Raw genomic sequence first — 25,800 nt, forward strand, 5'->3', positions numbered from 1 at the left:
GAGTTTAACGTTAGGACCCCTTCTTTCCGGATCTCTGCTCCCACCTCCCGCACGCCCCTCTCGCTCTCTTTCTCTCTTCTCCCTCCTCCACCATTATCCCAGCCGCTGCACCCGACTCTCGGCCTCCAGCCCCGCCTCCGCCGCCGAGGGGTTTCACCCACGGCGGAGAGAAATCTACATAGTGGACCGCCCCTCTAAGAGATCATTGGTTTAGCCCCCGGTCGTCGCGGCCGATGATTGGTGAGCCTCCCCGGGGTTATTTGCATGCCGGCGGCTGCGAGGTACCCAGCTGTACAGGCGGCCCTCGCCCCGCAGAAGTTTGCCCTGCGCTTTCTCGCCGGCTGGTCCCGGACTCGCGCCGCCCCAGGAGCCGCCTCCTTCTGCCGCTGCCGCCGCCGCCGCCCTATTCTCTTGGGATTCCTTGTCTGCGGAGGACAGACGCTCTGCTTGCGGGAAGTTGAAGTGGACAAGGGGGAGTACTGAGGAGCAGCTGCGGGGGCCATTCCAGTGACAGCTTTGCGTCCTGACGCGCGGCGCGTGGGGCTCGGGCAGCAGCTAATCTCCCACCTTCCCGCGGCCGCCGGGCGGGCGGGCAATGCGGCTGCCGAGTGCGGCAGCATCGAAAGGAAGGAGGGCACTCCAGAGAGCCTAGAGCTTGTTTCTGCCCACTTGGAGAAGGGAGCATGGAGTTGTGAGCGCCCCTCGCTCGGCGAGGCCGCCCCCGGCAGGCTCCCCATGGCCGGGACGTACAGCTCCACTTTGAAGACGCTGGAGGACTTGACCTTGGACTCCGGGTATGGGGCCGGGGACTCGTGCCGCTCTCTCAGCCTCTCGTCCTCCAAGTCCAACTCGCAGGCGCTCAACTCTTCGGCGCAGCAACACCGCGGGGCGGCCTGGTGGTGCTACTCCGGATCCATGAACAGCCGCCACAACAGCTGGGACACGGTGAACACGGTGCTGCCCGAGGACCCCGAAGTGGCCGACCTCTTCTCGCGCTGCCCACGCCTCCCCGAGCTGGAGGAGTTCCCCTGGACCGAGGGAGATGTGGCCCGGGTGCTTCGCAAAGGCGCCGGCGGCCGGCGGCTGCCAGTCTTCTCCGCGGAGGCGGTAAGGCGCCTGGCCGGGCTCCTCCGAAGGGCGCTCATCCGCGTGGCCCGCGAGGCGCAGCGCCTGAGCGTGTTGCACGCCAAGTGCACCCGCTTCGAGGTGCAGAGCGCTGTGCGTCTGGTGCACAGCTGGGCGCTGGCCGAGAGCTGCACATTGGCCGCGGTCAAGGCGCTGTCCCTGTATAGCATGAGCGCGGGCGACGGGCTGCGCCGGGGCAAGTCGGCTCGCTGCGGCCTCACCTTCTCGGTGGGCCGCTTTTTCCGCTGGATGGTGGATACCCGCATTTCTGTGCGCATCCACGAGTACGCGGCCATCTCTCTCACTGCGTGCATGGAGAACCTTGTGGAGGAGATCCGGGCCAGGGTGCTGGCTAGCCAGAGTCCCGACGGCGGAGGGGCTGGAAGCGGGGAGGTGTCCGCCGAAGCCCTGGAGATGGTCATCAACAACGACGCGGAACTCTGGGGCGTCCTACAGCCCTACGAGCATCTCATCTGCGGCAAGAACGCCAATGGTAAGCTCGTGGGCCCCCACCGATGATCAGGGTGGGAGAGAAATGCCGCCCTGGCCTGCCCAGGGGGTGAACTTTTTAGGAAGAAGGTGGTGGGTGTACCAGAACCTCAGAGAAAGCGTTTGATCTCTGGGTGGAGATGTTCATTAAATGGCTCTTGCCTGAGATTGTTTTTCTGGCGACAGACTTTTGGAGGAGGTTAAAGCCATAGTTGATCTCCACCCTGTTCTGCGTGTCATTGTCACTTTCTGGGGGCTGTTCACTGCTGGAGCCCCTTGATCAAGCCATTTCTGAGCCTCCCTTGAAGTGAAGCTTACTGCCCTGAGCTCTTGGCCTCGCTTGAGAGGATCTCTAGTTGGCATCCCGTACAGCTGGGCAGATTGACCGTGGTTCTGTCCCTTGAGTCTCTCCAGCCTAATAGGGGCAGCCAGGGAGTTCAGACTCTTAAGACCTGAGCCAAGTGGGATGGGAGGAAGGGAGCAGGAAGACCAGGACTGGTGCTACCTCCCTGGGCTTTGCTGGGTCAAAGGATGCCTGTCAGGCCCTCCCCTAGAAGATGGCTAGATAGTGGTGGCTTCTTAACTCTATGCACCCAGGGTGATTGAACCCGATGATCCCTGACTCCTCTTCCCAGAAAGGGAATCAGTTACTGGCTCCCAGGGCCTGACTTTCCGAGGTATCACCAACCATGTTGTATTAAATGTACAACTTAATGGGCTTTCGTGACAGAAACTGGGGAAAAGGTATGGGGGGTGGGGGATGGGCAACTGCATGGTGTCAAGCCTGGGGAAGAAACCATTGGTTAGTAGAACTTCTCTGAAGGATGGCATGGCTTCGTGCAAAGGGTGGAAGAAAAGCACTTGACCTTCTCCTTAGCAAGGTTAGGGTGTGACATCCGTTCAACATCAAACTGCCTATCATACTCCAATTTCAGGAGTCAGCAAACCATAAATTATTTAGAATGGTACTATGGCTAGACATCCTGGCAATCTGATTGGAAGGCCATTTGGGGGTGGGGGCAGCTTTCAGTGGCAAATAAGTAGTCAGTGGAAGAGGTCAGGTGGGTACTGGAAAGACATAAACAGAGTCAAATTTAAACACCATTTAACATGATCATAATAGTTAAAATTTAAAATTAGCACTTAATGTTTCAGTCTTTGCTCTTAGTGCTTCATATGCTAACTCAGGTAAATCCTAGCAACCCTGTTAGGTAGGTACCTATAGTATTATCCTCATTGGGGAATAATCTTAGTGTCCCCAGATGAAGAAACTAAGATATCCAGCAGTTATTTGCCCAAGATTGCACAGATATTAAGTGACAGAGCTGGAATTTAAACCCAGGCAGGATCCAGAGTTTAAGCTTTTAGCCACTGGAGAAAAGCAAACAGCTTTGTTTTTATTAGTCCCGATTCCTAGGAGAGCAGCTGACTTCTTAGACCTTATTTTCAAGACAGCCTGTATGTATTAGCATGGCTGACTTTGACTTTCATTGGTTTTGTTTTTAATTCTGGCTCGACCAAAGGAGATGCTTGGAATGGAAGAGCGTTTGCCTACTAATTTTCCTTCTCTGAGGTCAGAGTTGAGGTCCGTCCAGAATCTCAGTTGATGATGTCACAGCTGATAATTGTGCTTTGCCCTCCAGGTCTGTGGCATCAACACAGGGTATGAGAGCTCCAGGAGAGGACGTGGGGGGCAGGAGCATTTCCATCCAGTGGTCGCAGCCCAAGGGAAGAGCTCTGCACTGTGGGCCAAGGGGAGGCCCAGATGGAAGTCAAAGAAGTAAAGGTTCCTAGGAGAAAAGGCCCAGGCCCAAGCCCCACAAACCCAAGTAGGAGAACGGTGGACTGATAGGTGCCAAGCACACAAAACAAAACAAAACAAAACAAAAACATGCCCTTCGCAGCAGACCTGGTGCCCTGCAGGTTTAGGAACATCTCAGGTTTTCTAACTACAAATTGGAGCTAGTATGATCAGTGGCTTCTCTAAGATCCCCTGAAAATACAGGGTGGCCAGAAAATGCTAGAATATAGGAGTCCTCCCCTAAACAGCCAGTTCTTATCTAGGGTCATCGCTCCCTGCGATTTTCTTTACATGGGATTTTGACCCCTTGATTTGACCTCTTTCCTACCCCTCTCCCTCACCCCGAGCAATTCTTCTTAAGCCATAAGAGTCGAGACAGCAAGACTCTATGTGACAGACAGCAAAGCTCCTTGGATGTTCAGAGCAAGCATCTTCCCCTGTGCATTCCCCGGTCTCTAAGGAACTCCCTTCCAAGTGAGGTAACTATTCACTTCCACTTAGTGACATGGATGCTCATTTTTTATACATGAAAACCTGGAGGTGGACTCTGTAAACAATAACTAGGCTGATTTATTAAGTCTCTATAGACAAAGTGAAATGAATGTTTAGTAGCAGAGCAATGAATTACTTATGCCTGAAAGCTGACTTCAGAGGGAAGCATAAACTGCTTAGGAAAGAAATGGAGAGATCCAAACCTTTGTTATACTAAAATAAACCCAAGGCCAGCAAGGTTACCGTTTACACAGCTGAAGATTAAGTGGGAAATGACTGCACATGGGAGGGAGAATACTAGTCCTGCTGGTCTTCCCTTTAAATTATATATTTATTGTTGTTATGCCTACTAATTACATAGCATGGGCACATGCATTTGACTCAGCTCTACGAGGCTCTTAAACTTTTAATGTCTTCCAACCAGGAATGAAGGGCCCTAATCTATCTATTCCTGTCCATTACTCAGAGTACTGGGCAAATATGGTTTTGCTCAACCCAGGATGGATAATAAAAGTTCTGTAGTGTTTATAAAACATGATCTCATAGAGCAGCAGGAGTTATATATCACTTGCTCATTTGGTATTGATGTCCCTGTTCCCAGGACAGTGTCATTAAGTGATGATATCTTTGTGGCTTTCTTATGGGAGGTGGAGAAACCACTTTAATAGAGGAGTATTTATAAACATGGAGCTGGCAGAAAAACAGAAACTTCTCTCGTGTCTCTCTCGCACTCTTTTCTCTCCGCCACCCCCTCTCTCTCATCCCTGTATGTGAGTTTGATTCTGGGCATCACTTCTGGGTTTCTTCTTGGCCGTTTTTCTTAGTAAGCTTTTGTGAGTTCCCATGGCATTTGAGAAAGTTCTCTTCAATTCTGAGACTCTAGGTTAAATGATAGGATTTGGGTGAGAATATTCTCACTCTAGAACAGCACCCAGGATGGACAGGCGTAGGAAAGAGTACAGACTTTGGACTCACTGGGAGGGTTTGAAGCTCACCTCTGCAGTTTATATGAGTGACCTGGGGCAAATGTCTTAACCATTCTAAGCCTCAATTTTGTTATCTGTAAAATGGGAGATAATGACAACACATAACTCAAGGTTTGTTTGAAGATTCGGTGAGATCATAGATTTAAAGATCTTAGCAAATACTAAATGCTCAATAAATAATAGCATTTCACTCAACAAACATTTATTGAGCCCTGACCCTGTGCGCACTACTCTTAGAAGTGCTGTAGATTAAAAAGTGCTGCATATTATGTGAAGGGAGACGAAGGGTTCTCCTCTCATAAGGCTTACAAACTAGTGGAGGAGACAAGAAAAAAAATAAACAAATGGGGATATGCTCTTAGCAGTAAGTGTTATTTAAAAAAAAAAAAAGGTCCAAAGTAATGGGATAATGTGACTGGGGCTAATTTAATGCCAACGAAGGAAGACCTCTGAAGTTTCATTAGCAATAGGCAATATTTCAAGACTACTGCTATCTAAGGGACCTCGAGGGGAAAAAATAGTGACTGAGGACTTTTCTGAATTCCTCAGTTATCAGCTGAGGCAAGTCCTAGCAAATGTTGCAGCTGAGAAATAAAAGGGCCGCATCTATAGCGGAGATGAAAACTCTTCTAGTTGTAGGACTCATTTAGCGAGGAGATTACAGGATGGAGTGCCACTGAGATCATCAACTGAAGGACCAGGGGTTAATCGAGCTGCTAGGTGCTGTTTAATCAGTTTCCACACCTGGGTAGTCTGAGGGAGAAGGGCAGTTTCCCATCTCTGACTGTTTTTTTGAGGCCAGGCGAGCTGGTAAAACTGAAACAAAGCAAGCTTTGGAAATGAAAACTTATTTTTCCCGCCTTGAGTGTCTGAGAAATGCAACCCAGCCTCAAATAGAGGAACAAGGTGGAGTTTTGCTTCCTCCAGAGGGCTTTCCTTGACCCCTCCACCCCCGACTAGCAGAGCCATGGCTCCTCGGTGTCTCCGCAGCACCCAGAGCGTGCTCTGGGATCATTTCCTGCAGTGTCTGTCGCTCCCATCAGGCTGTGAGCTGACAGGCATTGTGTCTCCCCTGTGCCTCACACTGCGTCGGCACAGTGGGCCCTCCATAAATGTCTGTCAGGCAATTGATTGTTCCTCCCATACACAATATTTAATTCCAGAAATTTAATTTGGAACTCCTTGACCCCTAGGAAAAACCTTCTTTCTCCCTTTTCTACCCTGGCAAGGAATTTCAAGTTCTCAATGAACAGAGGCAATGTTTCGGGGGTACCCAAACCATAGGGACATCATTCAGACTTTTGATACGCTCATTTGGAGCAGGGCTCCCTGAGCCAGCTGTGAGGAGTGAATGTAAATGGGGTGGATTTCAGGGCAGGGGGAGTCCTTCAGCATGAGATGTCCAAAGTGGAGTTTCAGAGCAGACGTCCAATAGGCAAATGGCAAATCCACAGCAAAACTGGGTTGAAAATCAGAGCCCGTCCGTTCCCCTAAGAATAGCAATACCGACCCCCCCCCCGACCCCCGCCGCTTGCCTGCAGAGCTGCCCCGGAAGGTGATCTCTGTTGATGGCTATTGCTCATAGAAGGTTGTATCTGTGTTCCACTCCACCTGCCTCCGATCTGAGAATAGAACGGAGGCGATCAACTGCCGAGACATGCTGAGATGCATAAATAACACCCAAGGGTCTGAAACAAGCCCGAGACTCTTTGTACTAATCCCCGGGTTGGTTCTTATCCCATCTCCCCATTAGTATCTAACTCATAAGGTTTGGACATTGGGTGGTTGCTTTGGCTTTTGCTTCCACGCTTCTGCAGCTATAGTAACAGGTTTGACCTTTGTGCAACACCTTAAACTTCTGATCATCGTTGCTCTTGCGAGGTCCTCACAAAAATCTGGTGACTGGAATGCCCTCTCACATAAGGAAAAGCCCAGAATTCACAGCTTGGTAATGGCCAGGCCAGGGCCAGGCTCCGTATCGCTCAAGCCCCAGGCCTACGCTTTTTTTGTGAAGAATCATAGAAGCTAAGGTAGTAAGGAGCAGGTCAGCATTTGACCCTCTCCCAATGGCGACGAGGGTCAAAGTCATAGCAACTGCAGTACTTATTATAGATCTTGTTAATGGCCGGCTGTGTCCAAGCACTTGAAATCCACTGGGCCAATGAATCTTCACAACCATAGTGAAGACCGGCATCAAGATCCAGTTATCGACACGTATGAATGACCCATGGACATGGACAACAGAGTGGGTATTGACTGTGGGAGTGGGGGATGGGGTAGGAATGGGGGGAGGGGATAAAGGGGGAAAAATTGAGACAACTGTAATAGAATAGACATGATTTATAAATACAAAATAATAACAAATCACATTTAAAAAGAATAAATTACATAAAGATTTTACAAAATAAAAATAAAAAAGATCAATGGAAAAAAAAAAAGATCCAGTTATCGAGGCCCAGGCATGGATGTTCCTCCAAAGGATGCTGTGCTGCTGTTTAAATGTTGCTTGCTGGCTGTCCCAGAGTGTGCCCTATCGGAGCCGTCGTTACTGCCGCTGGGGGTAGGGGCCAGGATGCTCTGCTGCCCACGGAGGGCCTTGCAAGTGTCGGCTGCTGGGGGATCAGTATGCCCCGCCGGATGGAAAAGCTGCAGACTCCACTGCGATCACCTCCTGGAGGGCTGAGTCAACGCCGGGAAACGGGACACAGGGGGAAAGCACCCGCTGGGAGCCACTGCTCTCGGGAGCACTTGCTCTGGAGTTGGTAGAAAAAACCTTTATGAAGGGGACTTTGATGTCCTCAGAGTCCACTACAGTGCCAGGCCGCTGGTGAAATCTCTGCACCAGCAGCACAGGGAGAGAAGGAAGCAGCACAGCAAGGGCAGAAGTGCTTCAGCTTTGAAGTCTGAGTTGGGTCCCAAATTGCAAGTCCCTGGAAGCAAGTTGCTTCAAGTCTCCATTTCTCCACCATAACACAAGGGGCCAGGCAGTTGTGCTTGGTGCGTACTCAGTGCTCAGGGATGTTAGAGCTGCTGCCGGCTTAGAGTTAAGAGCTAACACTGAGAGTGTAATTCCTGGCTTCCCACTCTTGAGCTGTGTGACACTGGGCAAGTGGTTTAACTTCTGTGCCAGAGGGCCTTCCCCGTAACGAGATTTCTCAGCCTTGTTACTACTGACATTTTGGACAGGATCATTTTTGTCGTTGGTCTGTCCTGTGCATCCTGTGCAAGCAAGGATGCTTGGTAGCATTCCAGCCTTTACCCACTAGATACCAGTAGCAACCCTCTTTCCTCTTCGGCCTATCATGACAATCAAAATTGTCTCCAGACATTGTCACATGCGCCCTACAGGGGCAAAATCACCCCCGGTTGAAAAGCACTGCTCTATAGGACTGAAAAGAATATCCAACCCATGGGATAGTTGTGGGGATTTAATGAGTCTCTGTAAGGGACTCTGTGCTGTGCCTGGCACATACAATATTAATACTAGTTATTGCAATATTTTTGCATAGTTGTGTTGGGTGCACTGGTCATGTTTGCTTTTGTCCAAGTGGGAGTCTCAAGTGCAGGGGAAGATCGTGATCCAAATCCTGGGGTGACAGGTATTAGTCACAAGGCTTTCCTTTGTGACTAATAGGTAGGAGGAAGTTACAAAATTTGGAAAAAGCATCCTCCTCCTTTACGGCTCCATTGCCCCCACGAGGAAGGGCTGGCAGTGGGCCATGAGATCAGGCCCCTCCCCCCAAGCCCGTGCCTGCCCCTGCCAGGACGACAGCAATGGTGCAAACTTGAAGCTCCAGCCCCAGGGAGCAATTGTTGACACTGGACCCCTCTTGTTGCTGCTGCCAAGTCCCGAGCCACAGGACGGCAGGTGTTCTGTGTTTTGCTGGCTTGTCATGTAAACAGACTTTGTGGTCATCTTGCTTGTTTTTAAAAAGACCTAAATGGTTTTGCAACTTCAGCCGTATATTTGGAGCTGCATGCTGAATTGGGAGGAGAAGCTTAGCAACTCAGCCCAAGTGAGCCTGAGAAATGCCACAGTGGCCGCATTAATCAACTATGTACCGAGCACCAGCTACATACAAGACAATAGGGATAGTCTGGAGGAGGACAGGAACTGATCTTGCCTGTCCAGGAATTTACACTTGAGTAGGAAAAGCAAAGTACACACCGTACACGGATCCTTAACAAGGAAGCTTGTGACAGCTACATTCAGACGACAGGGACGATGCTGGCAACCTCCGCTTCCTCTGTGCCCTGCCCATCATGGGTGCTTTTCATGAGTTATTTCATTTCATCTTACCCAAGCCCCTCTGTATGGTAGAGATAATATCCATCCCATAGAGGGGGGCCTTGAAGCTTTTGGTGACTGGGGGGCCCAGAGGGGAGAGATGAGCCCTGGGTGGGTGTGAGGGGGCCGGGGCAGCTCTGGGGAGAACGCGGAATGCACGCAGCGGGACGCGGGCAGGCAGCGCAGTGACAGGGAAGGGGCGATGGTGCAGAGAGCACGGAGGCTTCCAAACCGAGGCAAGCAGTGTGAGCAAAGACCTGGAAGCCAGAGTGTGTGTTTTGGAAAAACAGCAAGTAACCCTGTTGGCCTGGAAGGTTCAGATGTATAACAAGGAGGCGCAGGGCAGATAAGACAGTAAAAAAGGAAAACTTTCCCACATCTTTTATCCAGATGTTATAAAGCCTGCCAGAGTGCAGGAAGAGAGTCCTCCAAAACTTATTTTTATAATTCAGAAATTTAGTTTGTCTGCTCCCCAGCTCATCTTAACCACAGTCCCAGACCTCCCATCACCCCTCTTGTTGATTGAAAGCTTGACCTCAAAAACACCCCAGTCCTCTGTCCTTGCAACACCAGTAATGACAGCAGACTTTAACCGAGCAAACTCGGGCTGAGAGGGCATGAAGAACAAGCCTTCGATCAACTCTGCATCTTCTGTTGAATTTGGCTTCTGATTTGGCATTTCTTCCGTGGCCCTGAACGTAGCATTTCAGGCCAATGCAATCAATCCCAGTATGGAACAAAGCTCAGGGCTGACAAACTCATTACATGAGGCCATTGAATCGACTCTTGCCAAAGCAGGATTCTCAAACATGGAGCTGGAAGGGAACATAAAACAGGGTATGATAAGAGGGTCCCAGAACTTTTCTTTGGGTATAAGTCTGACTTGGTATGTTCAGTTTCCAGTTTGGAGTTTTAGAAGATAACAGCTCAGCTCTCAGAGAGGTTTAGACACTTTCTAATTCTTGGTGAATGTGTTTCCAGAGGATTGATAATACAGATTTCAGTCATGTTAAATGTCTGATATTGTGGAACCACCTTATAGCTCAGTGCTGGATTGCACTTCTGGAGTCCAGCTGAATTCCGCTGACAATAATAAAATGTAACAGATTATCAATGGCTTAGCTCATAAATTGGGTGTTAGTCCTTTTTCTGACCCTAGTGTGACAAAAGGAATTTTCTTGTCACTTGAAAAAGAGAAATCTCGAACATTTTGCAAAATATATCTACAGTCACTTGTGGTTCATGATTTGGGGCCTATCATTTGCTTTCTAAAAGTGAGCTGAGGTTGAAGGGCAGGGTTGGGCCTACAATAGAAAAATTAAATAGGGAAGCACAACTTGGTAATACCACACATGCAAGGTTAGGGGTGGGAGAGAATTTTAATTGGAGCACAAAGAGTCTAAACAGGACTTTCAGTGCAGGAAAATCATCTCTAAAATTGAGGCCCACGCTTTTGTTGAAAACTTAACCTATTTTTTTGTCTGTATCTTCTAAAATATGAAAACCAACCTTTGCGTTGAGGAGAGCTGTTAACAAACACAAGCTGAGGCTCACGCCCCAGACTAAGGGTCTGAGCACAAGCATCGAGGACAGTGCAGTTCAGAGGGCGAAGAATCTGGACCCAGCAGTTCTGGCTCAGAGCGTGGCCTCTCCATGACCTGGAGCAAATAACTCCATCTTCTTGGCTCTCTGTTACTTTATCTGTGGTGTGAAGAGGTTGGACTAGATTCTCCAAGGGCCCTTCTGTCTCTGATAGTGTTTCTAGACCCCACATGGACACTGTGAAATCATTTGCCTAAAGTCAAGCCCTGTAATTAGTATCCTTGGGAAAGAAACACCCCAGATGGAGCTGGATGTGTTCTCCGGAGACCTGGCTGAGTCGTAGGACTCAATTCCATCCTTTTTATGTTGGGATTAACTGCGATTATTGTATTCAGAGTTTCTCTTCCTCACCCCCGCCCCCCGAAGGATGAGTTCTGTCTACTTTTGGCCAACCTAACACTTCAGCGCTCGACAGCTGCGTCCAGGCCCTGGCAGGCCTGCTCTGTGGTGACACTGGCTCCGAGGTGACTTCATACTGCCGGTGTTTGAAGCCCGCCTACCCAGACTTGGGTATTTATAGCAGGGGAGAAGCTCGAAGAAAAAAAAAAATTAAATATGCTACACCCTTCTTTATACTATGTGGGACAGAGACAGGCATTGTGAGGAATTTAGAAGGCAGGGCTGTATAATCCAGCAGGATATTTTTAAATGCTGTTTGTTGCAGTTGGCAGGGCCAGTTTTTCAAAGAGGAGGGAATTGAGAGTGAGTGAGGATGACAGGCTGCCAGCAGCTCTGAAGCCTGAGACGTGGAGCTCCGAGGTGGACGGGCTCTGAACCCCCATTTACTTCACAGTCACAAAGTGTGAACTGGGCTTGGGAAAGTCACCATGACAGGCGAGGTAAGTGGGGTGGCTTGTCGTCCCTCTTCCCCACGGCATATCGACCCTACGAATCCCCAAGTTGAAAATTAAGAAGATATTCTGAAGGAGACAGAACATACGGCTGAAAACAGTTGTTTCCGTGAAAACCAGGGGCCTGGTGCTGCTGCTTTCAACTCATCTCAGCAGCTGGGTAAATCAGGCTGCACACGGGGACGCCATTTGGAGGGAGGTCGCTGACAGCTGCCTTGGGAGCGCCCCTCCCTCCATGAGCGGGCAGGCCAGAGCTGTGCTGGGAACCAATTTAGTTGCAGGTGAGAGGGCCACCAAAAAGGCATCCTGTGACCTCCACTTGTCTGGGGGATGCTTGTGCAGCGTCCTAGGAAAGGCTGGTGTGTCTCCTATCACATTGGTCTTTGAGAAGACAGATGGTGGTTACAGTAGGAAGTTCTGGAGATTAGGGACAGGGGAGAGGCCGAGGGTTTAGTTTGGGGTGCATCCACTTGTCCATTCAGCAAGTATTTGAGGACTTGCTATATGCACGGGGCACTCTTCCAGGTGTTGGTGATAGAACAGTGAGTGAAAGACCTGAAGGAGGGGAGGGTGCAGGCTGGATGAGGGGTGAGGAAGAGTAAGGCGCGCTGGAGGAAGCACGGTGAGGCCAGCCAGGCTGCGGGAGACAGAGCTGGGCAGAGGGGCATCCCGTGCCGGGTGGGTTCAGGGAGACCAGTGTGGCGGGGTGGGGTGAGGGTGGGGTTGCAGGGGGTGTAGTAGGAGATGCGATTGGAGAGGGAATGGAGTAATGACTAGTCAGGTGGGGCCTCATTGACAATTGTGTGGTACTTTGGCCCCCTGAGTTCTGCCAGAGGCCACTGGGGGGCCATCAGCACAAAAGTGACATGATCCGATTTGCATTATAGCAAGATCAGTCTCTTCACCGTGTTGGAACTGGACTGTAGCATTGAATATGGAATCAGGGCGACCACGTAGGAGGCTGTGCAGTAATCCAGGTGAGGAGCACGGAGGCTTGGACCAGGGTGTCGACAGCTTGGATGTGGGAGGGATGAGAGAGGAGCTGGTGAGACACCAAGGGTTATGGTCTGAGCGACTAAGAGAATGAGTGGCCGTGGACTGAGACGGGAACAGCCGTGGAACGAAGAAGCAGGATTGAGCCGGAGATCTGAGGGTGACGTTGGTTGCTTGTCCCAGACTTAATGTATAGAGATGTCAAGTAGGAGGTTGGCCTCCAAATCTCCTTGGCTGGGAGGAAAGGGCTCCTTGAATGTGCTTAATCATAGGATGGATTGAAACATTGCCCTCCTTTGTCCTACCCCAGGGTAAGCACCATCCAGCGGGGCTGGATAGGACCCTGGGCAGTAGAGATTTAATTTTCAGTCTTATAATTCTTGGGTTGATGGCCTTAAGAGACTCTGCATACTGCTTTCTAGCTTCTTCACAGGCAGCCAGCAGCCTTTAATGAAGATCATCAAATCTGTGGTTTCCTGTCATTAACATGGGGTCTCTTTAATTAGGTCCAGTTGTTCTGTGGCCCCCTGGGACTTTTTGCATGTGTCCTTCAGTTCTGGAAAAATGAGACTCCTCTTTCAGGCAGCTTTGGGTTTCTAGAGGTCAAGTCTAGGTCAGAAATTTAGGCAGAAAGAGAACCGTCTTGGATGCTTTGAGAAGGCGCAGGGGCCTGGAGTAGCCTCAGAAACACTTTGGGAGGACCCAAGTGCTCGATGATGGTTTGTTCCCCTCAGGACGGGGATGGTAACACAAGGTGGCTAAGAGATGGAATATGAGAGTCACCACTGCCTCTCTGCCAGCTAGTTACTTAGTGTCCAGGCCTCGGTTTTCCTCTGCTGTGTAATAGGTATATCTCGGTTCCTGTCTCACAGAGCTGTTTCAGTGACCCTTAACCCTGGATTCAAATTAGAATACACTAGAAAGCTTAAAAAAGAGAAAGTGTGTGTAGGTGTGAAATTCTCATCTCCATGGTCTAGAGTGGGCCCAGACCATGTGGGTAGAGTTCTTGGGAGAGTCTGGTCCTCAGGGAGTGCCTAGATGTTAGCTGTAACTAGTGGTAAAAGGATCAGTGTTCTCATTTGGCTGAGCGCTCATTTCTGCCCCACCCAGGATAGTGACTTTCCTTCACTTCACAGCTACGCCGCTTTGGCTCACTCGTCTGGAGGGATCGCGAAAGAACACCCAAGAGAAGCTGGAGTTGTTAGGTTTGCATGGAACGGGCACAGAAAGATCTCAAATGGCAGTGACACTGTGTAATTTATTTATCCCACTGGCAGATGTGATAGGTACGGTTTACTAATTGCATCTTCAAGAGGAGGAAACTGAGGCACAGAGAAGTTAGATAACTTAAGGTCACACAGCTAAGAAGAGATAGAGGCTGTAATCAAACCCAGGCAGCCTCACTCCAGATTCTCTACTCTCCAACCTTACGACGTCCCCTCCTCAGCCAGAGAAACCAAGAAATCTGAGTTCTCAGCACTGATCCCCAGCACATACCTACCCACAAGCCTTTGCAAAGTACAAAGCATATGCCGTGTGCTTCACATGTATGATACCATATACATTGCCTATGAGGTATGCACTCTTCTTACTCACGTTTTATAGTTGCAGCAACTGAGGGTTAGAGAAGTCCAGTTGATGTTGCTAATAAATGACACAGCAGGATTCAAGGCAAGGTCTGTTGGGCTCCGCAGTCCTCATTCGCCCTGCTGCCTCTCTCCTCCCTTGCTTCCATCCCCTGGAGAGGCCTGGGTGGGGATGAAGCATATGCAGTGATTTCCTGAGCAAAGAAATGAATGGGTTGGTCCAAGAGGGTGAGAGGAACTGAAGCCAGTCCATCCCTCACTGCTTCTGAACCAGCGAGCCATTTAGGTGCCTTAAAATAGTAACATCGCCCAGTGGGGTGGCCAACCTGGCGGGCCTGCGGGCTGTGGCGTGGGTATTTGTTTCTCCGCGCGTTTAAAGATAATCCTGTGACGCTGCTTTTCTGCTGGTGGGAATGAAATAACCTCCGAGAGACTGTGGTGGTTGCTTAAAATAACGCAAGAGGAAGAACGTTTGGAAGTTGTTAGCTCCTTGAGTCTGTTTCCTCTCGATTTATGACACCTTGAAGAGGGCTGGGCCTCTTCTTGTTTACCCTTCTGGCTCTTCCTTTCCTCCGTATTTTAGCCCTTATGTCATCATAAGCCAAGGGGGTTTGTCACCAGAAAAGGCGACAACCTTTTCTAAGTAGTTGAGGGCTCCTTGCACATTTAATTTTGTCTCTTATAAAGGAGGGGGGAAATGAGGTGAGGCCATTTGTTTTCAAATGGCCCATTTCTCTCTTCCAGCTGCAGAGGTTCCAACATCATAGCAATGATGTTTGCTCTGGGGTAAGAATTTACTATTTTATTCATTCCCACTAAGGCCTGTTCTGGGAAGTATGAGTTTTCTTATAGCCTTCGTTGGGTGGAGCCCAGGAGACCTGACAGGAGTGAGGGGGGCTGCTTTGTTCACTACCACAGCCACTAACTATGGGAAGCTATTTAAATGTAGATTTAATAACATTCCATAAGGTTAAAAAAATCATTTCCTTTGTCACACAAGTGCTTTTCTAGTGCTTACTCATCACATGGGGCCAGCGCCGCCCCCATTGGACAACGCAGATCCAGAGCTCCATCATCACAGGCAGCGCGGTGGGACACACGGCCGCTAGGGTGGGTCAGCGGGCGGTCATTGGGGCCAGCTCTCTGGGCTTTCACAGGTCTCCAAATCTTAACCATTCTCCAGACTCTCTAAAGGGCCTCTGTTTGCCGAAACAAGAAGATTCATGGAAGTGGAGATGAAGGCCATTGATTCTTGTGGCTCTAACCTCTGGCCCCTGAACACGAGGTCAGGATTTATGGTTTCCAAGCTTTACAGCCTAGGGCAAGCCACTTAGCCTCTCTTGTTGCTTTCTTGTCAGTGAAATGGTGATTTAAAAATATCTCGTAGGGATTTTGTGAGGATTCCACAAAATGACGAAATATGTATAAAACACTTTGCAGAATGCTGGCCACAGAGTAAGAACTTAGATGTGTTACAAAGTTTTCTATGCATTTTCTCATTTGAGCCATATAATATCCCCCAGAGGTAAGACATTGTTGCTGTTTCAAGATGATGAAACAGGCTTCCGGGAGTGCTGTTTCTACTATCACTGCTACTGTGTAGTACTTGAACTTGAGTTCTGCTTTCTTCCTCCAACGTGCTTCTTTCCTCCTGAGCTGTTGATTGACCGCTTATCGTAAGTCAGAGGATGTTTCTTTGAACTAGGAACTCTTGTGAGCTCACTTTCATTCAGGAACTGCCTGTTCCTTCCACCATTTGAGGTGAGCTCTTTTCAGAGGCTTTTTGTCTGGAGCTGCCCTGTTGGTAGCCACTTAGCGAGCTGTCACCGGGAGAGCCACTGCCACAATCTGTGGCTTCTTGGAACTCAAAATTTACCCAAGAGGTTAAGGTTTTTAGTGCTTCCCATGCCCTGGGGTCCTTTCACATCCTTTGCTGTGAGAAATGAGCCCAAGAGAACTCTCAGTGGGATCCTGGCAGAGGAGGGGCTTTGAAAGAAGAGTAGGACCACGAGGAGCCTCTTGGATGGGGTCTGAGAGGATATTTGCTCACGCCACCAGCCATCTGAGTTCAAACCCTGCCTCCGCTATTCACTTCCTCAGGTTATACTGCTAGTTATGTAACCTTTCTGGGCCTCAATTTGTCCATCTGTAATATGGGGATAATGCTAGAACTTGCCCAGCATGGTAGTTGTGAGGATTAAATGAGATGATGTAAAAAAAAAAAAAAGGCACTTAGCTCAGTGCCTGGCATATAGCAGACACCAGATAGAAACTGTGGTTGCCTCTGTCATCATCCTTGCTTCTAGGCAATGGCATTGGGTGTGTTTCCACTTTCATGTATTGTTTGCATTTTTTGCCTGATGATGTATTACCTGTCTAGTCTAAAGAAGTGATTCAGAGGGTATTAGTGCTTCAAGTGAATGTCTAAGTTAAATTTATGTATCACAGGCTTCCACGTGGTCTTTCTTCTTCCTCCCTCCCTTCTTTCTTTCCTTCCTTCCTTCCTTCCTTCGTTTGAGGTCAATAGGGGTAAAAAACATGATTCTGTGCAGTCATCATTTTAGCACCTTACAGGGCAACCGCCAGCGTGTGTCCCTCCTGCTGGTCTGGACTGTGTAACCAGCCCCACCCAGTCAGTGTAATCAGAGCTGATTGTTTCTATAGGATTAATTTGTGGTGTGAAAGGTCCATATAGTTGAGCAATTGCCACTCGTTTGCCCACACCCAGAATGTGCTAAATCTGCCACTTCCAATGAAATCCAGATAGCTTGGAGCTATTGGGTTGGCCAAAAAGTCAGTTTAGTTCTTTCCGTAAAATAAAAGACACATTTTTCATTTTTACCAATAAGTTTGTTGATCTGGATATTTTGAGTATGTCGGCTGTCTCCCTCACGGCATAACGTTGATTGTTCTCAGTTAACCTCTTGATTTGATCACTGTCAACCCCAACTGGCCTCCCCAACTATGGAGCATCGTCCAGCGAGAAATCTCTAGCACAAAACTTCACAAACCACTTACGACACATTCAATCAGTCACAGCATCTTCTCCATACACTGCACAAATCTTTTTTTGCATTTCAGTTGCATTTTTACCTTTCTTGAAATAATAAAACAAAGTATGCTAAAAATATTGTGTATCTTCTTCCATCTTCAATATTAAAATGGCTACATGAAAATTCACCAATTTTGATAAGTATTTTTTAAATACATGCTGATATGACAGCTGTCATGATACAACCTAACAAGATTGTTTTGAATGACATTAAAGACAACCAAGTGCTCCTAGAGCCATCTTACAGAAAAAAACAAACGTACTTTTTGGCCAACCCAGTGTTTGTAGGGAATCCAGTCATTTTCATTACAGTTGTTACAGAGATGGGCTTTAAATCCAGGGGCTCCAAAGACTGAGAAATGGTGAGATCCCTACTTTCCTTCTGCAGATGGGCCTACTGAGGGAGATACCACTGTCAAAGAAAAGAAAGGAAGGACGTAGGGTCAGGATATTGCATCGTTGCGTTGTCTTGTGTAACTTGGGCCCCTCTGTGGGACGTCCCAGCCTGACAACACCCAGCCTGACAAAACTGTTGTCCTTTGTGAGGCTTCCCTGGCACTGACAAAGCGCTCCTGGTTAATGGGTAACTCAGACCCTCCTTTGCAAATAGTTGCTTTGTTACTTACCATGCAGAGGCTGCCTCCATTTTTAGCGTGGCCCCTCAAACCTCAAAAGAACCGTGTGTGTGCACACACACACACATACCTGTAGCATGAGCCCACACATCTCCTCCTCCTCCTTAAAATGCAGGAAATTCTTAAATCAGTCATTCCCAGGCCTGGCTGTTTGCTGAAACATCTTGAGGCACTTTGAACGTTTATATTCTGGGACACACCCTGGATATGTTAAGTAAAAACCCCGAAAAGTGAGGCCAGAACATTTGTATATTTAAAAATGATCCTCAGGTGATTCGGATTTGTGAGTCCATCCTGTATCACTGGAAGCCGGGTTTTGACTTCAGGGCTTCTTTAAGAGTCTGCAGGTGGCAAAGGTCCCCTTTGGGGGAAAGGTGGCATCTGAGGCTGGCCCGTGAGGGTCTCTGTAAATGGTGGAACGAAGACCATGGTCAGGGAAACTGAGCAGGAGGTGTGCAGGGTGCTGCCTTAGAAAAGGTTGTGGGCGCCAACATTTATTGAATGCCGTCTTGTTTACTCTACTCAACCAAACTGCAGAGGTGATGGCGATAAGAACACAGGCTGCTGTTTGCTATGAGACAGGGCAAGATTCTAAACGACTGGCACAGGTTATCTCGTAGGATCCCTGTGATAGCCCATGAGGAGTAGGTGCAGATGAGGACACTGAAGCCTAGAGACAGTTAAAATGACTTGTCCAAGGTCATACACACAGCATGTGGCAGGACTGAGATTTGGGGCTTGTGCTGCCACACTCAAAGCCCATGCCTTCCATGGCTGGAAGTTGGCTGGAGTTTTAAGAACAATCCTTAGGCTATCCAGAGTGGATCCAATAAGAATCCTGTGTTGTAAGTTTTTCCAGACAGATCCTTTGTGCCTTTTCCCCCTAAGCCACTGCCCTTTGACTCTTCTAGCCCTGGCTTTCAGACCCTGGTCATTTCCCTCCACAGATCCTGTTCAAGACCAGCAGCCAGTCAGCTGTGCTGCTGTCATTGGGCCTGTCTGTATTTTGGTCTGTGGCTCCTTCCCTCCTGGACCTCTGCTCTCAGCTCTTCTCCTGGGACAGAGGCCTCAAGTCAGGGCTTCCTCAGCAAATAAATGAATCAGGTTCTGGGAGTGCTACAGTCACTACCCAGGGTGCACACTCAGCACAGACCTCAACTTAGCCAGCATCCGTCTTTGCCACTAGTGTTTAGGTGCCTGCGCTCTGTAGACCGAAAGACGTGCAGCTTCGTGACTGAGGGTGTGGACATGCAGCTGGATCGCCCGAGCTCAAATCCTGGGTTCACTGCTTCGTCAACAAGTTGCTTCATATCTCTGTGCCTCAGTTTACTTGTCTGTAAAATGGAGATAATACTACCTACCTCACAGGGTGGTTGCAGGTCTTAAATGAATTATATCTTCTAACATGCTTGGAGCCATGCCTGGCATGTACGTGGCCAGCGTTTTGGCCATTATGGTGCTGATGACGACAATAGGAAGACTATTCGGAATTGAGGGGGGGGGGTCTTTAGTGACCCTCCTGTGGGTATGATGAGGGATCCCACTTCTATGTGAGGTGAGCACTTCCTAAGAATTACAGCTGAAAGAACAAGGGTTTTGGAGACAAATCTGGGTTTACTCCCAGCTAAGCTGATTTTTTAAAAATGTGATACTGGGCAAGCCCCTCAGCCTATTTGTTTTGTTTTGTTCTTTATTCTGTATGTGGGGATGACAGCAACACCTGCCTTATGGTGCTGTGAAAGCGAAATGCAAACATGTAAGCAAAGCTGCCCACAAGGTACACGGGCTCAGCTGGCAATGAATGAATAAGAGGAAAAATTGGAGTTGAATGAACCTAAGCACTATAATAAGCAGGGGGGAAATCAGTTGCATATGACACACAGCACGATACAATTTTTATAAAGTTATATTTGAAAAATGTACTGAAGGCTCTCTCACAGGCATACAGTAAGTCCGTATAAAGGAGAAAGCAAGGGGATGGGAAGCCCGGGTGATGGTTTGGTGTGTGGGGAGAGGGAAAGGGATGAATAAGGAGAAAGAAGAGAATGAGGTTTAGGTTTAGAGGCTTGTCAAGGCTCTATCTTTTGTTTTAGAGGTGAAGTCACATTATGATAATGAAATAAAAATGGTCATGCACCAGGGATTATGATATATCCGACACGTGCACCGGAAGTTAAAATATTATGGTTCTCAATAGGTTGATTGAGCTAGTTGTGATTATTATCCCGTGAACCCCTGCACCACGCCACAGGTCACCAGTAATGCCCTTTGAGGTTACCTGTCTTCTGTGCAAAATACCCGGAGAACCGGGCCTTTCAGCTTCCAGCCACAGTGGCTTCCACACGGGGAGCTCAGGACAGCAGGGATATTTAAGTTGCCTTGTTTCTTAGGTCGGCGCAGGTCTTGGGCAAACCTTCAGCGTGCGTCTAAAATGGTTGAACAAAGACAGGGTTGTTTTTGTCCTTGCTGTGCCAGATATAAAGGCTTTCATTAGAATCACTTTAGGAACATTTATGTTAGCCAGGAGGCTTTCTTTCCAAGGGAAGGAAATGTTTGGGTTGGAGCTGGTGGTGTTTGCCTTGGGCTGATCTTAGACCTCTCTGCTTTCGCTGCCACCACTGAGCATCATGACCTTGGCCTGTGGCTTTTCTTTACCTGCGGTTCCTTCTCTTGATGGAAAGGGGAAGCGTGGAGGGCATTTGAAGACACCATTGGTGTGCTTCTGGGTCCCTGGCATCTGGGTATAAATATCTGACCTTCATGACTTCCACTCCCCTGTGAATCTCAGAGTAGAGGAGTTAAGAGCATAGATTTGGAAGTTCCAGACACCTAGTGTCAATTTGGGGGTGTGGTTTGAAGAAGAGGCATTATTTTCTTTTCCTTACTTAAAGTTGAGGTGCGTAAAGTACAGAATCTTACATTTCATTCAGCTTAATGCAGTTTTACCCAAATAGACACCTGTGCAACCTACTCAAATCAAGGTCAAGATCTACGATACTCCCATTCCAGCGGAGGCCCTCCTGGCCCTTCCCGGATACCGACTTTTGTCACCAGCCCGAAGTTTTGCCTGACTTTGAACTTCCAGGGGTGGGTGCATTAGCAAACTGCTCCGAGCCTCAGTTTTTCAGTTTTTTTAATTAACGTTGCAGGACTTGTGCTGTAGCACAAGAGAAATGAGACAACATGTGTGAAATATTTGCAAAACACTGCTTAATCAGGTAAAGCTGTTTGTTGTGTGCGATTGTAGTGGTTGACTTCAAAGTCTTCGCCTGTGTCCCACGCAGAGACGCAGGCCTTTTCCCTCACTGCTAACTGTAGCTCCTGTGTTTCCCGTGCCCCTCGTGCCCCGGGACCTCAGAACACACTTCTGAGATTGTTCCAACCGTGGCTTTCAGGGTTTCTTACTGAAACCAGTTCTTCTTGCTTAATAAGGCAGAGGAAATGGGCAGGAAAGCAGAGTTCTGCTGCTTTTGCCTCTCTTTCAAAAGAGGGTCTGTTTGCTCTATTAGCAAAATCAACAGAAGCATTGCTGGAGAGCTGGCTGCGCTGGCCTGCTCCCCTGGGTAGGGGGTTCCCTGGAAGCTGCGTTTGCTGAAGTGCAGGAAGTTAGGCATTGAGGTTTCAGGAGCAGTGGGAGGGGCCACCTCTCCCACTTCCTAAAACAGCAACAACAAACAACAACAACAACAATATTCCTCCACTCTGGTTGCCTGAAATTCTACAGTTACAATTTCATTCGTTAGGTCAGGGCTGGGGGGAGCATAAGTATGCTGGGGGGGGGGGGGGGGGGGTGCCTGAATGATAAATTGCTTTGACCTTAATCTGAATGGTTTCCGTAGTGTCTTTTCCTGAGGGTGGGTCTCCATGAAGGAGATGGTAGAACTCTGCAGTTGGTGGGTGGCGAGGAAGAAACAGGAGGCAAAGAGAGCGTGTGAAGGCCCTTTCCCTGAATTTGCGATGTGGCCTAGGCCTAGGTCTGCCCACAGACCAGGCTGTACACATTTCCAGAACACCTACTTGATGTCAAGTGTCTGAATACAGGGGCAAAGTTACAGACCCTGCCTTGGGGAGCAAGAATTGAAGAGGCATTTGCAATACAGTTTCCTCTGTGCTAAGCTTGGAAACCCATGGCCCCTGCACCAGGTTGGGGCACCTGGTTATCATGGTCCTGGAGGTCATGTCGTTTGGGGTGAGATCTGAAAGGTAAATAGAAATTAGCCCTCAGACATCAAAAACATGTGACTCACCTCAATGTATCGTTGGGACACTCAGGAACTGCATTCCCAAGGGTAACGTCTGTCCACCCCATAAATGAGATTTTGTACTTACTCAGCTGCTTGACATGTTTGCTAATGGCAAGACCACTGATCTGTATCCCAGCAAGCTTGCAGCCCCTCTACCCTGTGCAGTAGAATTTGGAATACCACGTGGGTCTTCTGACTCTGTGCAAGACTCCCATTTTCCTGTGAGAGTTGGTAAGAGGGGCTGGATGGGGAGGTGATTTGTAAACTGAAAACTTTATTAGGAAGAGTTTATGAGCAAGAGAGTAACCCTGCCACAGAACCAGAAGAGAGAGAGAGATGTGGTTGTTATGGAAGAAGATACCCCCTTGGCATCCCTCATGTGGCCAGTCATTGCGTATGGGGCTAGCGCGCCAAATTTCTCCAGTTACCATGGGACCCAGACTTAGACAGGAAATCATGGTAGGATGGGAAAGGGTCCAAAACACACACGGCTGGTATACAGGCAGCAGTTAGAAAAGAGAGTAAGAGAACAATCTATCTATTTTCCTGAACGAGGACTGCGAAATCAAATGGGGTTGTTTTTCCAAGACTCCTTACATTTTATGGACCCAATTTTCAAGCTTTAATTTTTTCCACGTTAAGCAATACTCAGGTTTATTTGACATGACCCTTTTGTATGTTTGCAGAGAGCACTTAGGCTTGTTCTGTGTGTTTTCTAAAGCTTCCAAACTGAAAAAACCCATGTCCCTTCATGGGTTCTGGGGGTGGGGAGGGGGCAGAGGGACGTTTTTCTCCAACACCTGGAAGGAATCTCTCTCTGGCTTTACCATGGCCGTCTCTTTCCTGCGAGCAGCTCTTTGGAAACCCAGCACCCCCTCATTTTATGGGACGTGCCAATGGAAAATAGGAGGGGTCCCCCGTAAGGCAGCACTCCTCGCGGCTGGGTTTCTTGGAAATCTCTGCCGCCAGGTCCAGCAACTGAAATTTCTCATTCATAAAGCAGCACATTTTCATCCTGCCTGTGAAGTTGTTAAAAGAAATTGAAAAATCAGGAAGGGATCTTAGCTTGCACTTTTGCAGATGTAGTTCTGGAAAAGTTCAGCAGGGGCCTGACTGTTCATAGCTTGGGAACAGTTCCAGGCCTCCAGAGGAACATTTACTAGGTCGCTATTGATAGCATTTTCCACGGACAGCCCTGATCTACTTCTTGGGGAGTGAAATGACAGTTGATGAAATGACAGTTATGGAGCCTGTACCCCTGTACCCCATTGACAACTAACTGACTTTCTTTGCCGGGTCAGGCATAGTTTATTGGTTGAGTTCATTTCGTGGGAGTTTGTTGTCTTGACCACACACTTTGACATTATAATCATGGCCAGCTCAGGAGTGAGAGGTGAGGACAACACTCTCTACTATGAGTACAGTGCCGTGTGGTTTTCACCGAGTACTTCCACATGCTTTCTCAGTTGATCCCACAGCTATTATAGCTAACACAGTTGGGTCTTTACTATATACCAGGTACATTGATAGACACTTTATAAACTTTACCTTATATCATTCTTAAAATAGCCCTTTGTGGTAATACTTAGATTATTTCCATTTTGCTGATAAGGAAACTGTGGCCCGGAGAGATTAAACCTCTTACACAAGATCACATAGCTAGTGGAGGGTCGACTAGGGATTTGAACCCGGGTCCACCAACTCAAAGCCCATGTTGCTCAGTACCCTGTGGTACTGCCTCCCATTCTCCTGTGTTAGAGGCAGGTGGCTTCAAGCTCCTCTAGAAGAAACTGAGGCCCAGAAGAGTCTGTGTGGGGTCCCAGGGCCAATGAGTGACCCGGCTTGGACCAAAAGTCCGGTCTCCTGAGGGACCAGTGCTTTGTCATTACTCGAGATCTGTTCACCTGAGCAGCATTCCCCAAGCGAGCCACCAGCATTTCCAAGTCAGCATTCACTTAGTCAGAAACGGCCAGTCCTGCTCTCCTTCTTCAGGGCAGGCAGATGATAAGGAATTCTGGGAATCCACTGCGTTACTCTCACATTCCAAGTAATTCATCTGAAGCTAAGAAGCCGTAAAGTTGCGACTAATGAGTACACTTCTTTTAAAAATTTCTGTATCAAGACACTTTTCAGGTTGCAGATGTATTTCAAATTGATTAAAGCAAAGGGGCTTATTTAAAAGTCCAGAAGTAGGGTTGGCTTCGGGGGTGCTTTGATTCAAGGGTTCAGTGGTGTCTTTGGGACCCTGTTTCCTCTTGTCTACTCATTCCTCTGGGTTGGCCGCCTTCGCCCGCAGCTCCTCTCTTGTGATCGTAAGCTGCCTGCAGCAGCCTCGGCTTTCAAGCCTAATAGCAAAGGGGGCAAGTCAGTTTCCAGGACAGCTCACACAAAAATCCTGATTTGTGTCTCCTTGGCTCTGACCGGCCCGACTGAGGCCACGTGCTCACCATTGAATCATTCATGGGAGTCCAGCGGCCACATGCTTTACCCATGCAGGGAAGGCGGACGGGGAGCACTTAGGGTCTGAGAACCGTAAGTGGGCTGTGGATAGAAGGGGAAAGGACGGTTGCTATGGAGACAAGATGCTGGGGGTGGGGGTGGACTGGGAGATCCAGAGGAAAAAGAAGAATGGAAAAACCAGTCTTGTAGAGAAACACATCTGCCACTTTAGGCAGGGCAAGGATAACTTTTTTATTTGAAGAGAGTTTCAACAGACCATTAAGTAGAACAAGAAGCTCACAAGTATCTTTTTGTCACAGCTATTAAAACAATTATTATTATAGTCACTGACTTCAGTGTGTATTTGTTCTAATGTAACCTTTCCTCTCTGGAAGAAAAGCACTTCTTTGGAATGCCTCTTAAATATTCCAATTATAGGGAGAGAGTTATTTAGGTCCTGAATAGCTGGAGACCAGACTTATTTCTGTCAGTAAAACAGAAACTTAATATCTCAAATTATGCCTCATGAATTGAATATCACTCCTCCTTTCTTCCAATCTGTCTCCAACTCAGAGCCACCTTGGCGTGCCTCAAGTTTTAGTGAGACCATTTGATCTAAGCTGCATGTTGTCAGATTAGACAAGTTCATCTCACAGATCCTTGTTTTTAATCAGCTGCAGATGCCAGTGGAAGGTGTGACAATATTAGAGACCACATGTTTTCAGGATCCTGGATGGCTTGGTGGCTAATTTGCTTTTTATTTCAGAGCTAAACCAGACAAGGAGAGGTGTTATTCAACGTTCCTTTTGAAGTACCTACAGCTAACTAGATCCAGATAGTGCAAATGGTTAGCCAGGAAGGGGGTGCCAGTGTTGAGCCAGGAAGGGTTCCTTGACCGCCTGCCCTGTGGCCGCATCGTGGAGGACACAAAAGGGGTGGCTTCTCCCCCTCAGGAATGAATGATCCTTTTGCGATAACCATAGGAACTGTTTATTCAGCAGTTCCTCTGTGCAGGCATGAACTTGGCGAACATTGTTTCATTGAATCATCACACCAGCAGTAGGAGGGCAGAGGAAGCAGCAGAGGCTTGCAGAGGTGAAGCGCCAAGCCACCCAGCAAGCAAGCTGCAAAGTCGAAGCCCGCATCCCTCCCCCCAGTGTTGTGGATGGAGACTGTCATTGCAGAGCTTCTCACAGTCAAAAAGCAGGTTCTCCCCT

General features: G+C 48.4%; 1 protein-coding gene across 1 annotated transcript in view; it reads left to right on the plus strand.

Annotated features, from left to right (window-relative positions):
• Nucleotides 1-365: 365 nt before the first annotated feature.
• ABTB2 (ankyrin repeat and BTB domain containing 2) overlaps nt 366-25,800 on the plus strand; it is a 168,494-nt gene continuing 143,059 nt past the window's right edge. Inside the window, exon 1 of the mRNA XM_054585927.1 lies at nt 366-1,618. Coding sequence (XP_054441902.1) covers nt 736-1,618 — 883 coding nt within the window. The 5' untranslated portion in view covers nt 366-735. The remainder of the gene's footprint in view (nt 1,619-25,800) is intronic.

Source organism: Pteronotus mesoamericanus, unplaced genomic scaffold, assembly GCF_021234165.1.
Source record: "Pteronotus mesoamericanus isolate MK-2021 breed Mesoamerican mustached bat unplaced genomic scaffold, CSHL_Meso_final contig_90, whole genome shotgun sequence".
NCBI lineage: Eukaryota > Metazoa > Chordata > Mammalia > Chiroptera > Mormoopidae > Pteronotus > Pteronotus mesoamericanus.